This window comes from Lutjanus erythropterus, chromosome 17, assembly GCF_056507025.1.
Source record: "Lutjanus erythropterus isolate fLutEry1 chromosome 17, fLutEry1.hap2, whole genome shotgun sequence".
NCBI classification, from domain to species: domain Eukaryota; kingdom Metazoa; phylum Chordata; class Actinopteri; order Lutjaniformes; family Lutjanidae; genus Lutjanus; species Lutjanus erythropterus.
Genome location: NC_139333.1, coordinates 13,104,415 through 13,120,486, shown reverse-complemented (window position 1 = coordinate 13,120,486; position 16,072 = coordinate 13,104,415). Strand labels below are relative to the sequence as shown.

At 37.8% G+C, this 16,072-nt stretch overlaps 2 protein-coding genes across 5 annotated transcripts; both read right to left on the bottom strand.

Annotated features, from left to right (window-relative positions):
• Positions 1-582: 582 nt before the first annotated feature.
• decr2 (2,4-dienoyl CoA reductase 2, peroxisomal) lies at positions 583-5,760 on the bottom strand. 3 transcript variants are annotated; one of them, XM_084741580.1, is made up of 10 exons: positions 5,519-5,760; positions 4,041-4,156; positions 3,856-3,924; positions 3,313-3,364; positions 3,065-3,200; positions 2,265-2,389; positions 1,858-1,951; positions 1,682-1,786; positions 1,144-1,396; positions 583-1,010 (listed from the first exon to the last, which is right to left on the bottom strand). In XM_084741580.1, the coding sequence occupies exons 2-9, from the start codon at positions 4,139-4,141 to the stop codon at positions 1,176-1,178; spliced, it is 903 nt and encodes a 300-aa protein (XP_084597706.1). In that variant the 5' UTR covers positions 4,142-4,156; positions 5,519-5,760; the 3' UTR covers positions 583-1,010; positions 1,144-1,175. The 3 variants fall into 3 exon arrangements, with proteins under 3 accessions (XP_084597706.1, XP_084597704.1, XP_084597705.1); XM_084741578.1 differs by having other exon boundaries at positions 1,208-1,396; XM_084741579.1 differs by having other exon boundaries at positions 1,208-1,396; positions 5,562-5,760.
• A 2,802-nt stretch (positions 5,761-8,562) lies between these two features.
• LOC146311874 (retinol dehydrogenase 13-like) lies at positions 8,563-15,710 on the bottom strand. Of its 2 annotated transcripts, XM_084740675.1 has the most exons (8): positions 15,634-15,705; positions 15,517-15,596; positions 13,743-13,861; positions 13,471-13,626; positions 12,188-12,292; positions 11,858-12,070; positions 11,593-11,694; positions 8,563-9,294 (listed from the first exon to the last, which is right to left on the bottom strand). In XM_084740675.1, exons 1-8 carry the CDS (start codon positions 15,703-15,705, stop codon positions 8,978-8,980), a joined length of 1,164 nt encoding a protein of 387 aa, XP_084596801.1. In that variant the 3' UTR covers positions 8,563-8,977. The 2 variants fall into 2 exon arrangements, with proteins under 2 accessions (XP_084596801.1, XP_084596800.1); XM_084740674.1 differs by having other exon boundaries at positions 15,517-15,710.
• Positions 15,711-16,072: the final 362 nt, after the last annotated feature.

Here is a 16,072-nt window from a genome sequence, read left to right as displayed (position 1 = left end):
ATTTCACTCATCTAATCTCAACTTTTTCTCAGCCAGGAACCCCTTACAAGATACATGTATGTCCCTTGGAATAATTTGAAGTAGCCACTTTTTAGGTGTCTAATTAGTTCTGTTAAAGAAAAACACAGGCAAAATTACAGGTGTATTAGAAAGATATTAGCCATGAATTAAAAATATTTGCACCAAGCCAACCAAATACTCAGGAGAGTGATTCCCTCTTGGTGCAAACATAAAATAAAATAATTTGGTTATTTTAAATAATATACTATATATATAATTAACTAATATAAAATATAAAACAGGCCAAAGAACAATAAAACACCTATCCTGGGACTTGAAATATGATAGGTCTATAAAATTGTTAATGAAAAGGAAATTGTTTGTTTAAACAAATGAATCAGAAAACTTTTCACAGACCTCTATTTGAGAACCACTCATCTAATGCAGTGGACCCTGACCTTGGTGGACTGCGACCCCTCAGAGTAAACTTTAACCAACTACGGCCCCCTGACCTTAGTGTGGACAAGTGGCCTTTTCATTTACAGGATTTTAAGGGGCCTGAAGAATCCAAAGTACCCAGTATTTTGTGTAACAGTTACGTTTTATTTTGTGTCTTTTTTGTAGTTTGGAAAAAAATGACTGGCAATAACAAACATCAGTCACTATTTAATGTAATTACAAAGTTTTAGCAATAAATGAGGCACTGAAAAATCACATTACATGACATATGATAAACATGACTGTACATGAAATGCATGGTGTACACAGCACTGTAATGGGTGAAAAATCCCTGCATTGTTATATAATTTGTAAAAACATCATACAGTAAGTATACTGTAGTATGTTAGTGTTCAACTCCTCCAGCCACTTAGCAATACACTTTTTAGGCAACAGTAGGTGAGATGAACCGCAAATACTGTATATGTAATACATCAGTATTCCAGATGGACCCTACATTACTCTTATTTTCAGCATTTACTTGTCTCTTTTCTTTTCAGACGACCAATAACCTGAAAGAAAATAAGAGGGACAAGTGCATTAATATGGTTACACTGTAAAACAGAGGTAACACAATGCACAGCACACAATCTCAGACATACTGTCCCTCCACATGGCCTTCAAGCTGCACCTCCTCCTACACACCTGGGTCAGGAGGAGGACAGAAGAGCCCCTGTTCAGAGTTTAGCGGATTTAGAGGAGGCTATACCCAACAGCATGGAGATGTCGTTGGCTGAGGTCAGCCAGGCCCCGCCGTCAGCCACCAGGATGGCTCCAGTCACATAGGAGGAGGCCCGGCTGGCCAAGAAAAGAGCACAGTGGGCCATCTCTGTCTTGTTTCCTGCTCGCTGCAAAGGAATGGACTGGAACGCACCAGCAGCCTCCCCTCTGGGACCGCCTGAGGGATTACAAGAAGAAAAGAAAAAAAAAATCCACACTGTTATACTATATATCCATGGTTTCCAACAGTTTTTGTCTTTGTCAGATTTTGTCATACACTCAGATGAACTCCGCTGCACATGTGCTTTTAACAGAGGTGCCTCCAGGGGCACCATTCATCAGGGTTGTGTATTAAATTGTTGCTTACTTTAACAGATCAATCCACAGCTTATAATAAAGGATTACTTGTTAAATACTTAACTCATCAATTACCCACGTTGTCAATAATGTGTTAAATCTTTACCCAGTCTGCGGAAGCCCTCTGTGCCAGAAACAGGACCTGGAGCCACAGTATTGACTCTCACCCCACTGGGCCCCCACTCCACAGCCAGGTGCTTGGTCATAGCATCTGGGGACAGGAGGGGCAACATTCAGATTCTCATTTTAACGTCATTACATAGCAGTAAAGGAGGCTCTTACCATTTGCAGCCTTTGCAGAGCCAGCATGCACCTGGAGGGCCTGTCCTCTGTATCCAAGAGTTGCAGAGATATTAACTATGTTTCCACCATGATTCTGCACACAAAAATGATGGGAGACTCAAAATCAATGCAATGAGTACATAATCAAATCAGCTTCAGAGAGAAGAGGCAGCAGGTTAAAACCAATTTAAAGATGAGAGGGCATTCAGTCATCTGTGATGTTTACTGCCCTCTTTTGGTGAACAGAGTGAATTACAAAGAGTGAATACCATTAAAAGTTATTGATCAGTAACCCACTAATGTCCCTGCAGATACAGTATTACCAGGACATCATAAACAACTTACTTATAGCTCTTTAACTTGAAACTGAGAAACACTGTGTAAAACAGACAGATGATGTACGGTACCTGGAACCACTTCTCATAAACCACCTTGCTGGTGTTGAATGTACCCATAGTGTCGATCTCCATTACTGTCTTGAAGGCGTTGAAGGACAGCGCTGAAGCTGGGCAGAGGAAGTTTCCAGCGGCGTCTGTCAAAAAAACAGAAATGTGACTTTAAAGTCCTCCCTCTGCTCAAGTGTATTTTGCTATTTGTTACTTCACTTAGATGTCTGACCTTCAACGGTGCAGACTAATGCATGTGCAGGGACTGTTTTTATCTGCCGAAAAGGCAAAGTTTCTCTGAACTCAGCTTAAATCTATGTTAGTTAGTCTGGCTCTGGTACACAAAAACTGAGCACTGACTTTTTCAGTAAAGCAGGAGACATTTGTGTACAGTAGTTAATATTTTAAAATGAATATTTGATAGGACACAACCAATTTTTGGGTCCAATGGCAATACCAATATTAGAGAGTAAAAAAGTCAAATATTGATAAATCCTCCTATATTTTTTAATTATACAAATAAAATCCAAAATGACAGCAGGACACAGAAAGAAAGGGGGGAGGGGGTTGTAAAAGCCTCATTACACCTAAGGTGATGCAACAGTTTGTAGAAAGGTGCAGAGATACCTGCATCAGAAAAGTTGCTGATTAAACCAAAACCTTCCACACTTGACCTTTGTTTAAAGTACAGACGCTGCGAGACGCATTTGCACTTATGTTGGCAGGACGCACTGTGCAGTGATGAAGACTATGAGCAGCACAGCTCCCACCACAAACTCAATCATCAGCTCAAAAACACATTTTTAGGCGAGGTCACGCACTGTTAATGAGGATGTCTATGCGGCCCAGCTCCTTCAGTGTCTCCTCCACAGCAGCTGCGATGCTCTCAGGCTGCCTCACATCAATACACAGAGGGAGGCAGCGGCGTCCTGACACAGCAGACAGCTTTTTAGCAGCCTAAAGAGACACACACTCACATTAGATGAGGTCACTATATTAACATTTAGTTATGGTGGATGGGCGGAGGATATATAATTTAGGATTGTGGAAATAACGTAACAGGAATAACCTCTTTGAGCTTGTCCAAGTTCCTGCTCGCAATCACTGTGTCACAGCCGTGCCTGAGAGAAAATAAATAAACACAACAATGTGTAAAGAGAAAGAGACAATACTATAGAGTGCATGCTGTATTGTGTAGATTAGAGGACGAATATGTAATGCTTGAAAGAAAAAAAAGAATAATAGGGAAACAGGCAGGACAGAAGGTGAGGGACAGGAGACAGGGAATACAAGTCGTAAAAGGCCACAAACACACAAAATTAGAAGCAGACTGTGATATCCATTTTGATAAAAGATGAACTATTTCTGCCACATGAGTAAATTATTGAACTATTTCAACTTTGTCACACAAGAAAGTCTGATAACACAACCAGAGGGTTTAAAGTGCACCCACATATTATCTCACTCACACATTTTACTGTTATAGAGTAAGAGTAAAGACATAATGCTGACAGAGCACTGATTCAACATGTTACAGTGAAATACGACTGAATACTATTATTCCTGGCAGATCTGGGCTTGTTATGGTAAAACAGTGAGGTAATACTCTTACCTCATGAAGATTTCAGCTATCCTGAGACCAATTCCAGATCCACCGCCGGTGATAAAAGCCACCTGATCTCTGAAAGACAAAATGAAAACCCTCAAAGGTCACTTCATGTAATTTTTACGGTGATAAGCACGTCACACCAGGCAATGGGGAAATTTACATTTAAAAGCATATGTTCTCATGCTTACTTTAGTAAATCCGGACTGTAGATGTGTGTGTACGATGTAAGGCAGTCATCTGTGCCGACATCTTCAGGCAGCAGCTCTCCTTTTCTTTGTGGCTCTGCCATGCTGATAAATAACACCTGTCAAATAGATGCAATCACACAGGCATTATAATAATTGTAGTGCAATAAATGAGTAGTCTGTAAATGCAGGAGTTACATAAAATAACAGAAACTCCTCACAGTTCTATATCCCTGACAGCGGTTTGGTCAAGTTAATAATGTTTTTTTTTTTTTATCAGGACTGTCAGATATTTAAATTCAACTAAAAGCAGGTGCTGGTAAGACTCAACTTATTCCAGTTTTTACTCTGTTATTTTGAGGCATTTGTGTGCTAATGCTGTGACTATTTTACTGACTTAAAGGAACAGTTCAACCCATAATCAAAAGTACCTGTAGTGCTCGTTATCATCTAGACAGAGTTATGGAGATATTGGCCGTCATGAATAAAATGGAACAAGATGTCACTCAGCTTGCAGAGCTCAAAATCCCAAAAACTACATTTGAAAAGCTCAACAGCAATGTCTCTTTCCAGAAATCATAACCCGGTTATCTCAAGATAATTCACAGACCTTGTTGTGAGCAGTTTCATATCGGAACCAGTTTCTTTCTACTAGGGTTACTGGATTTTTGGGACCGATGCTGACAACAATATTAGGGAGTGAAATAATTGCGATATCAATCTATTGGCCAATTTCTTTATATAGAATATAATATAAGAATGGCTCAATACCACTTTTAAAATAAATAAATACAAAATGCTGCCAAAAAAAACAAAAACAAATAAAAAACAATGTGCATTAAGTTTTCCTGTAGAGCATATCAGACAACATATATGAAAATACTAGAGCTGTGATAGGTCCAGTATCAGGCCGATAATATTGGTCCACCTATAAATTGGTCAATCTCAACTTTCTATGGAAGAAAGAAAGCAGTTCCTACATAAAACGTTTTGTTTTGTTTTTTTTCTCAGCTGATCTTCAAAATTTGTGAGCTCAGACCAAAACAATCCAGATGGATAAATAGCACTTCTGGTAGGAATATGTACTTTTAATTTTGGGCTGCACTGTCCCTTTAACCTGTACCACATTAGGAAACTTAAAGTAAGTCACAGTTGCACTGCTCAGTTGCCCAGAAGTCCCGTAAAACAGCTAACAGTTCTGCTCAAACACCTTTAATCTGTGACCAAACAGAAGAACAATAAACTGCCAAGAGTGAAGTAGATCCTCACTAACAACCAGCTGAGACTTAATTCAGATATTTGCTTCACAACTCTGCATCTCAAGGCTTTGAAAACTTCGTTGAATCAACTGACACTCAGTATGGGCCTCAACAAAGCCGTCTGCCATACTGTAGCCACTGTAAGGTGTTTCTGTTATTTTGTCAACCCCTTTAAACATATTTAAAGTTTTTAAAACAAGCAGTGTCTCAACATAAAGTTACCTGTCAGGACTGTGCAGTGAGGCTCGGTTTTCTGTCGTATTACCTGATGAAATGAGACAAGTTTGTCAGCTTTGCAGCGTTTAAAGAAGGAAACTCCACTGAGGTGAAACGCGACCTGAACTCGAAGATACTATCTCAGTCTGACGACGCTCATTAACACTTATCCTTCAGCCATTAGCTGCTTTTCTCGCGACGAACTATCTGTACCTTGGACGTTTACTTTTTCGCCATCCTTGAGCGATGCATTATGGGCAATGAAGTCCAGCCGGGGTGTGTTCAAGAACACAAATAACTGACTGTCCAAAACATTGACATGTATTATTATTATTATTATTATTATTATTATTATTATTATTTATTTATTTATTTATTTATTTATTTATTTATTTATTTATTTACAATCACTGGTCCAAACCTATTCTCGTTTGTTTAAAATGTAAAATGTAAATTTATTGTATGTATAAAATTTTTAAAAATCAATTATGTGATAATAGGAGGAGTATAGTTTTTTATTTTTATTTCTTTTTTAATTTGTCCTTTTAAGTTAGTTTCCAGAGTGAGTTCGCTCATTTCAGTTGAGCTTTTATTTTTCAAAAATGCTTAGTTTCAATTTAGTTTCTATATTATAGTTTCTGTCGGCTATTTTAGTTTACAGTGCAGTTACAGTAGTAGTAGTAGTAGTAGTAGTAGTAGTAGCAGTAGTAGTAGTAGTAGTAGAAGAAGTAATAGTTGTAGTGGTGGTATATGGTGGTATTTATCAGTATTTATCAGATTTCAGAAGTCCCAAAAAGGTGTTTTAAAACAAACACAACACTTCATGTCAGTTTAGTTTTAAGAACACAATATTGTTTCAGTTTGTGTTCTTTTTCCAATATTCAGCGTTTTTTTGGGAAAAAAAAAAATTCACATCTAGTTTTAGTTTTTAGTTTAATTTTAGTTAACTAACCTAAATAACCTTGGTCAGGACTGATTTGATTCATGCCAGAAAGAATGGATATATCAGACACCATTATGCTCTAGAGGCTGTACAGTCTGTAGAGCAAAAGAAAATCCTGTGATTGTGTTGCTCATCTACAATAACCATCATCTTCTAGGATGGCACCAGGGAGGGTCTCGACTAGTAAACCAACACTGACATGAACGATCCAGGGTTTACAGTTTCAGGGCCGATGCTGATCAGTGTGCATTAGTGCAGAGAGAGGTCCTTATTGATCTGTACTCTGGGATTTGCTGTTGGAAAAAGCCTTATGCAATGGATCCCTCAAATACTTTTGGGATGGATATTCTTCTTTGCACTGAGAAGATCAGAAACGTAAGATGAGTGCTTTTGTAACTTGATTTGTTTTTGAAGTGGCATGAGTAAACAAGGGCAGTAGGAGAAGTGCTCAGACTTGATAAATGGTAATAGATGCTTATAGTTCTTATTCCACAGATGATTTTTACCAGGGTGTGTTTACTTCAAATGACCTTCAAGTGTTTTTGAATCATTTAACACTTCTGCTTACATCACTGTTTCATGTTTTGAATGTGTTTTTTCTACTTCCTTATTATTAGGGGCATAGGACCAGGTGGAAACAGGAGACTGGATACAGAGGGCCCTCTTCTGAGAAGGGCCTACATGCCTATATACAGGGACCACAATTTTATGCTACTCTCCTGCTATTAGTTTTCATTAATCTAGTACAACATAGGATGCAAATCATCTCAGCTCATTATGAAAATTCATTTGCATTGTCTGATTTCAGTTGTCAGTGTTATAATATCGATGTAACCTAGGGCCGGTTATAAGTCCTTGCTGGTTTGCAGAAAGGGTCAGCGATTTTGAAATAAATATCTAATTGCGACTATTTTGACTGATATTGCAATTGCAATATGATTTGTAATATAGGAGAGAATTATTCTCATTTTCATTGAAAAACATTAAAATGATGATTGTGTGATTTTTGCACTCATCTGTACCAAACAAAGATGTTTTCTTAAGTCTGTAGAATATGATGTATAGGCCAGGACATCTCTGCAGCACAACTGTAACTAATTTAAAATACATGTACCTCCTGCAATTTGAACAATGATGTAGGCCATATTGCGATTTTGATGATAATTTGTTCAGCCATACTTTGCAGTGCATTGCAGTCCAGTGCAATCTGCATCGAGCGACCATGCATTCATTACCGAAGCAATGTCCTGATCTGCACAATAAATATAAAAACATGTCAAACTGCTAGTCCGTATTTTGATGCTAGTTGGCAGCCAGATGGCGCTACTTACCATCATTGTCTGCTAGAAACCATGATAAAACCATGTGCAATACTCTAAATATGAACCTACAGTAAAGCTGCATAATATTACCTCCCTCTGTAAACACACACTGTATATGGTTCAGATTACAGAGACTTGATTCACTCCTCTTATGTGTGTCTGTAAGAAATATAGCATGGGAAATACTGCCATACTGGAACTGGTAACTAAATTGTAGACAAACAATTAGTGAGATTTTGATTTTCAGATGAAAAAAGTTCAAATGTTCCCATTATATATTTTTTTTATTTCTTTGAACATGAAATGTTTCTCCAGGCTCCCAGCTCCTGTATACATCTCAATAAAGTTCTGTCTGTCTTTCAGCTTCATATAATTTTTCCATTATGTTTGAATTAACACAAATAACTTAAAGCTAGACTATGTAACTTTTTTACTAGTAAATGCTTAAATCAAGGCCACCAGACTGCTTTGTTAAAAGCACTGATTTCACCTTGCAGAACACAGGAGTTGCTGGTCTACTGCTGCCTCAACCTGAAACACAGCAGTACGACATTATCCTTTTATAACAGCATATGAGCCTTCAGAAAGCTCTACACGATATGATAGAAAGTCATAAATGAATTCTTTCCTATTTCAGAATTACCTGAATTACCTTTCCTGTCATATTGTTAAACACTACGGCATGATAATGTTAGCTAGGAAGTAGCTGAATGCTAACGTTAGCTGTTGTCTCACAGTAACTAATGGTTTATCACATATGTTGTTTTAGATTGAAATATGGTCCATTCATGTCCCTCCAGATTTTCTTTATCCATTGTCTTTTCAGTTGTTTATCAATCAGAAGTCGTGAAATGATAATGATTTGTCAGATTTTTTATATTTATATGACCTGAAACACAGCAGTACAACATTATCCTGTTGATAACTGAGTGGGATGTCAGAGGAAAATGGCCGTAATGTGAACATGGTGAATTGCTTCTTTCATGAGTTACACAGTCCAGTTTTAAAAAACAGAGTCCATTGTTAAAGGCTGCTTGTTACATATGTTTAAAGAAAATATCCTGATGCAGGATCATAAAGGCGTGTACAAAAGACCACCATTATACAGACAAAGAGAATCTCAGACTCAGACAGTTAATTGTTCCAATGAGTCTGGCACAGCTCGAGTCATAAAGGTCCATTATCCTCTCCAGTGCAGACCTACAGCCCCACAGCACTGACAGCTGGTCCTGGGCTCTGTCCGTGTGTCTGCGCTGCGTCTGTCTGCGCCGCTCTGCTCTGGCCCTCTGCTGCTGACTTGGCGGGCCGTCCCTCCTCCTCCAGACCCACCAGCCTGCTGCTGACCTCCCACAGCCTGCAAGCTGCCTCCTCGTCCAGAGCCTGGGGGGCTGGCTCCTTTTCTGTCATCACATCATAGTACCTCCCTGTCACCCCCTCCATCTCCTCGGACACAGCCAGGTAGACGCTGGGCTGGGCCCCCAGCTCTGGGCTCTTCACCAACATGGAGAAGAAGGGACCTGCAGGGGGTGGTGGTGGAGAGCACAGGTTTGCTGATTTAAACTCAGCCAGGATACCAGCGTTTTAACTATCATTTAGAGCAGATCAGAATACAAGTATGTCATCAAATTAATTAGTAATGTCAAGTACCAAACCAAACACTAATTAGATTCATGTTGTCATCAGTGGACTATGACTAAAGGAAACACGTACATGAGTGTGCATCAATTACATTTGTTCATATCTGAATCTGGCAAGCGTTGCAGAATTTTATTATCTTCTTCATTGAGTGTAAATGATCTCAATAACAAATAACACTGTTCCCCCTACAGCGGAGGATTTTTATTACCCCTGAGCGCAGGTAATTAAAAAAATACTCATTGTGGAATAAATACAATACAATCACTGATTCCCAGAATGAGAAGCTGTATCAGCACCAACTATGGCAGCACTGGTTTACTTTGAATCAGTGGTTTTATTTGAACTGCAATGTATGACATATGTATAGTTAAAACCTCTAAAAGTGATTACCTCTGTGTTTCTTTTTCTTTATTTCTCATGCAGACTACGATTTAATTGACCTTTGTATATTTATCACAAGACTATAATGTAATGAAACAGCTTCACTATTTACTGACTTATACACTGTTTCAAAATACAGTACAGCCGTTTCTAAATCTTCTTAAATTACTGTACTAATTAAACAACTCTGTATAATTCAAACTGACAACGGTATAATACAGCCCAGTTCAGTATAATAATATATAGCTTACAGTAGTTTTGCTGCTGTGGTTGGCTGATTTTTGTCAGTTTGTCATAAGCTTCAAGGAGACTTTTCTTTTCACTGAGAGAAAATGACTTTCTTTTGTGTCTGTCCCCATCATCATGTGCACTCAGCAGCAGCCTCATCCGTCGTCATGTTGGAAGGGACCAAAATTGAACACTGTAACTGATTACTACAGGTGGACTATTTAAACAGCATTTATATAGGAATATTCTATCCCAAGTTTTTAGATCCATATAAATGTTTGATCACTATAGCTATGATCAGGATGAGTGGTTTCCACTAATTTTTGTTTATATTAAGGTGTAGTTGGGGTGATGCAGAACATTATAGTTGTGGAGGGAAAACTGTGACTGTGGTGATTTTTGTTTTAACATCAGTATTATTTTTAGCTACATATACAAATGACTTCATACATGTAGATTTTACATACCAAATGAGCTTATCATGAGCTTTAAAATTACAGTATGTTGTCATGGATTAAACTATCAACAGTATGTGATTTAAAACAAAACGAGCACCACCTTCTTATTCATTGTCTATCATTAATGATAATCCAACACTAAAATATGTAACTTAATACAGCATTCTTGTTCTGTAGTCACATGAAACGACCAGTTATGCCGTCAAAATAAAGTTTCCAGTGACGGTCACAGTTTGGTTGGGTTTAGGAAGGAAAGATTATACTTTGGGTTAAAATATCTACAAAACCTGACTATTTGTCTCATATAGGAATTGAACATGAAAGTGTGTTATACCCAAACATTCACCCCATCTTCCTCCCAGTGTGGACTTTCTTGCTCTCTATATTACATTTGTCCTTTGTTCCCATCACTATCGCCCCCTGCTGGAGTTGCACTTTCATACACGCATGAACATGCCTGACGATATACTGACAGGGTGGATCAGTGGGTCTCTTACATGCTTTGCCAGGAGACTGGACTGAACAGCCACAGGAGCCATTTTTCTTCACTATGTATTTTACTTTTGATACTTTAAACACATTTTGCAAAAAATACTTGTGCTACTCAAATACCATTTTCAAAGTGTTTAATAGTGTTTAATGGAGTATTTTCAGTGTAGTATTGCTACTTTTAATCACAATCCCAAATACCTGGAATATATCGCCAAGTACTGTTTTTAATTGAGTTTATGTCAAAAAGGATCTGCAAATGATCACATTCTGTTTTATTTATGTTTTACCCAACGTCCCAACTTCTTTAAAAGTTGTGGTTTTAAGCAAAGAATGAGAATACTTCCTCCAACACTGCCCAAAGATCAAGAGGATAAATCGAACAGCAGAAAGTCAGAAAGCTAAAATGACTGTTTTGTGTTTTTCAGCTGTAATAACAAAGTTGACATTTTGTGGAAACTTTCATATGCTTATTTATACAGAGCAAATACATAAGAATAGAAATTTCACTTCGCAGCTCATCAGATTTTATTCAGTCTAAGCAAATTATTGCAAATGCATTACGTAAGCATTTATTGATTTCTCTAATTTCAGAGTCCAATAAGGGAGCAGGATACTCACTAAGCACAGAGCTTGAAAACTGTGATTGGTGCAGACCCGTGTGCCTCCCGAGCTCCGTGGCAACAACGCCTGGGTGAACAGCATTCACTGTGACTCCTGTGCCTGTTACACACACACATGAATACGAACATGCACACACACACACACACACATATACACACGAAGCATTGTTTAAAAATATATATCCAATGGCCAATTACGAACGAGAACATAGGCTGTACTCCCTCCCACACATGCCCACATATGCAGCAGCCAGTAGACTTGCCTTGTAATCGCTTGGCGAGCTCTCTGGTGAACAGAACGTTGGCAAGCTTGCTCTGACAGTACGCCTGCTTGGTATCAAACTTCTTCTTCTCCCAGTTCAAGTCCTCGAAGTCGATCTTTCCAACGATGTGGGCGAGTGAGGCCAGGTTGATCACTCTGCTGGGGGCGGACTCTTTCAACTTATCCAGCAGAAGATTTGTCAACAAGAAGTGGCCTGGAGGAAGACAGAAACTATGGGGAGTCAGGTAACGATGGAGCAAAGGAGAGTTTATTAGAATGTAAAGATTATTTAAAAAGATTTTCTTAATATATTAACAGACTTTGAATTTACCTAAGTGGTTAACTCCAAACTGCATGTCGAAGCCGTCTTCTGTCTTCCATGCTGGACATCTCATGACCCCTGCATTGTTTATCAGCACGTCCACATGCTGCTCCTCTACAAGACAATAAAAAATAATACTTAAGAAACCGTTACTGAGTGTGTTTTATTTCTATATATTTATATCACTTATTCTTGAGAATTGTGACAGAACTGTATTTTGAGGGGGTTTTGATTTTTGCTCTTCAATTATACAGACAAATATATATTTTAAAAGGTCAAACTCTTGGCCAATAAACCTTGTAAGAGGTCAACTTCCTACTGATTTTTATCTTTTTATTAATAGTATTTTTTGCGGCTGAGGACTTGGTTTCTGTCAACTCTGTCATACATACAAAAAGTCATAGTATTATAATATAAAACATGAAGGATATGTTAAATGTTTTTTGTTGCATTAAATACAAGATTATTTAATTATCTGTATAATCAGAAAGTTTGATTAATTTTTATTCACAAAATAAATACCATTATAATGTTACCTACCTACAACTTCTGGTGGTAATATAATTTGTCTTTATGATAAACAGTATATAATATTATTTATAACACAAGAACACACATTAAGTGTACCACGATTTTCTTTTGTTGTTGTTCTATCTGTCTATCTATGATTGAAAAAAGTACTAATTTCACACACATTCATTAATTAAAGAGAGCTGAGAGTTATGTCACCTCTGTCAGCAAAGATGTCAAGTTCATAAGATGGAAAATCTGACAAAGTTGACATGCTTTGGAGTTGACAAAATGTTACATTTTTGCATTTCACAGCATGGTCATAGTGTGTAGCAATTTTATTTTTAAAAAGTTGCTAAGAATTCTCTTAATGCTAATCAAAATACACATGTTTAAACCATACTTCTTGTCTTATGGGATATGGAGTTGACATGCTATGGTTGAGACACATCTGATAGTAATACTATTTAATGAATTTGTCAAAAAAAAAAAAAAAAAGTTTACCAGTGTTTGAGCAGTATTCCACTTTTTTGAAACAACGATGATTATGATAGCACATTTGTACAACCATGCTATCAGTAAGTATTGTTAGTTTAAGATTTTGAAGTCTTTTAAAACATTTTTAAAACATTCTGAAGTTGTGAATTTTTGTCTGGCTTGAGGGTGTTTTCTGGCACTGAGCAAGTTTAGAAATTTGAAAAATTAAAGCAAACCAAAACATTTTATAAAGTACATATATTTCATATACAAAACCTTGTCCCAGTGTTGATAAACTGCCTCACCTTGTTTGATTTTCTCTGCAAACTCTCGGATAGACTTCATGGAGGCCAGGTCGAGTTGACACGCGTACACGTTAGGATTCAGGGTCTTCCCTCGTATTTCCTTTGCAGCTGCCTCGCACTTCTCCATGTCCCGACATCCCATAATGACCCGCCCCCCTGGTGATGTGGGAACAGGAAAAGGAGTGACTCATTGAGAGCAAAATAACTGCTGAGGATTTTATACACTGTATCTCTTTGCAGCAAATCAGAGTGACATCATATTTCCTCCACACCTCTCTTGGCCAGTTCTTGGGCCGTCTCTTTCCCAATGCCTGTGTTGGCTCCTGTTATAACCACCGTCTTCCCTTTAATGGTTGCCTTACTGGGACACCGGCCACCAGTCACATGGTTCCTAGGGGAAGAATTCATTCAAAGTTCAGTACATTTGCAATTGTAACACCTTATCATAGATTTCTCTAAATTTAATGCCAAAAAATTCTCAGATCTGTCTCTCTTGCTCGGCTCCAACGGGACTTTTTCCACCTTGTTTACCTTGTACCACAAACATTTGTAATTTTTCATAACTGTGCACATTATGTAACAGCTCTCAAAACTCACTTCATCAATGAATCAGCCTGTTTTAGGTTTACATCACTCATATCCTTATATCTTACAGAGCACTCTTCTACTCAAGGCTAAAGTAATGGAAATATGCAGCAGAAAATCACAATAACAGATATAAAAAGACCCTGCTCAAGAGTTTTCAATTATTCTGGCTGAACAGACCTCTTTTCAGGTTGAAGTTAGGCATAGCTGCATTTGTAAATGTCACCAAACACCAAACTGTGAACACAGTCACCACACTAATTCTTATCAGTAATATGAGTGAAAACACCAGTGTGGTTTTGACTATGGTTGCGTAGGGGCTTTAAAGTGGCTTCTGCTTAATTGGCAAGTCACGCAAAGGGTCCCTGTGTGACAAAATCTAGTTTAAGACATTAATTATTTCAGTTTTATGATTATATCTTGCCCAAATTGCATGGATGGAATATGAGACAACAAGCCCCTGGGCACAGACACGCAAAAGGACTCTCAGATTGAAACAGAGTGTTTCTTTTTGTAGTTGTTTTGTGTCTCCTTGTGGTAGTTTTGTCCCACTTTATAGTACTTTTGTGTCTCTTTTTGGTAGTTTTACAACTTGTTGTAGTCATAGGATTGACTTTCACAAAGACATGTTAACAGTCATTTCAAATAAGCACGCTGGGCACAGGCCCAGGGGCCCAAAGTGTCATGGGGCCCTTTGCCAGGTAGACTTGTTCAGTAATCCATCGATGAAAAATGGTGCAAATTTATGTGTTTAATTCTAACAAAGCAAATTTGAGAAGATAGAAGATTCCAGGACAGGAATGCTGTACAAACTGCAAAAAAGTTTAGGTGTGGGGGTTAACAGGGGCCGTATAGTTCAGTTTTGCCCAAGGGACCACCTCACAAGTTAATCTGAACATTTGTCTACTGTAGGCTGGAGCAAACACTGGCTTTCAAAAGTTTAAAGATTTGCAGCCACCATAGTTTCTCCTACATGTTTGGAAGGGGAGGGTTAGGCCAGCAGTGTTCAGTTGGCTGCAGTCTACTTGTACAAGCTTAGCTAAATGCCACTAAATTCTACACACCGGTCCTTTAAAGTGAAATGTCAATCACAGGTTAATGTAAATCACTGTTACTCTGTTCTGTCTCAAAATAAAACAACACATTAAAAAAAAAAGCAAAGACCTCCCTTAAGTTCACACTAGCCTTATTAATCGTGAACTGGTGAACAGAGTGGTGGTCATTTACTGTACAGAATCTGAACCAACATCTCTCTGACAGTCTCAGCCTCAATTTAGGCTAAAGAGCTGTAGTATGACAGGGCTGTTTTATGTCCTATGCATTGCACATAACTAAGCATTCAACATATTGTGTCCATGAACTTAACAGCACATTCGCATTAGCATCAATTGTGACACATGCAGTTTAAAGTGTTCAGTTACATCATGATATAGTGGCCTTCTGTCATAAAGAGTTACTCACTTCAGTAAAACAGCCCCTCCAAACACCGTCCCAAACACTGAAACTGGAAAAATATATTTACTCATGACTCCCGGATGAAGCTACTGACATAATATATCATCAAAAATATATTATAACACTGTTTCCACAACTGATTCTACAACACCTCTGCTTTAACACAAGGTTACGCGCGCATGATTTCAGCGTCATCAACTCCTACTAACCAACCGCAAGGAGCGAGTGTCCAAGGGCATTGTGGGAAATGTAGTTCCGATTGAAACTGACATCAAAACAAGCATTTCTAGCGAAGGGTTTTATTGCTCATTTTCACCATTATACAAAACAAACATTTGACAAAGCTTACCAAAACAGAAATAAAATAAAATAAATAAATAAAAAATGAATGAATGAATGAATGAATGAATGAATGAATAAATAAATAAATAAATAAATAAATACAAAAACAAAACAGGAATAAAAAATAATATATATACTGTGCACTCTTTATACAAGGAAAAAAAGGAATGAATGACTAGATTAATAAAAAAAAAATAAAATAAAACAATTATAAACAAAA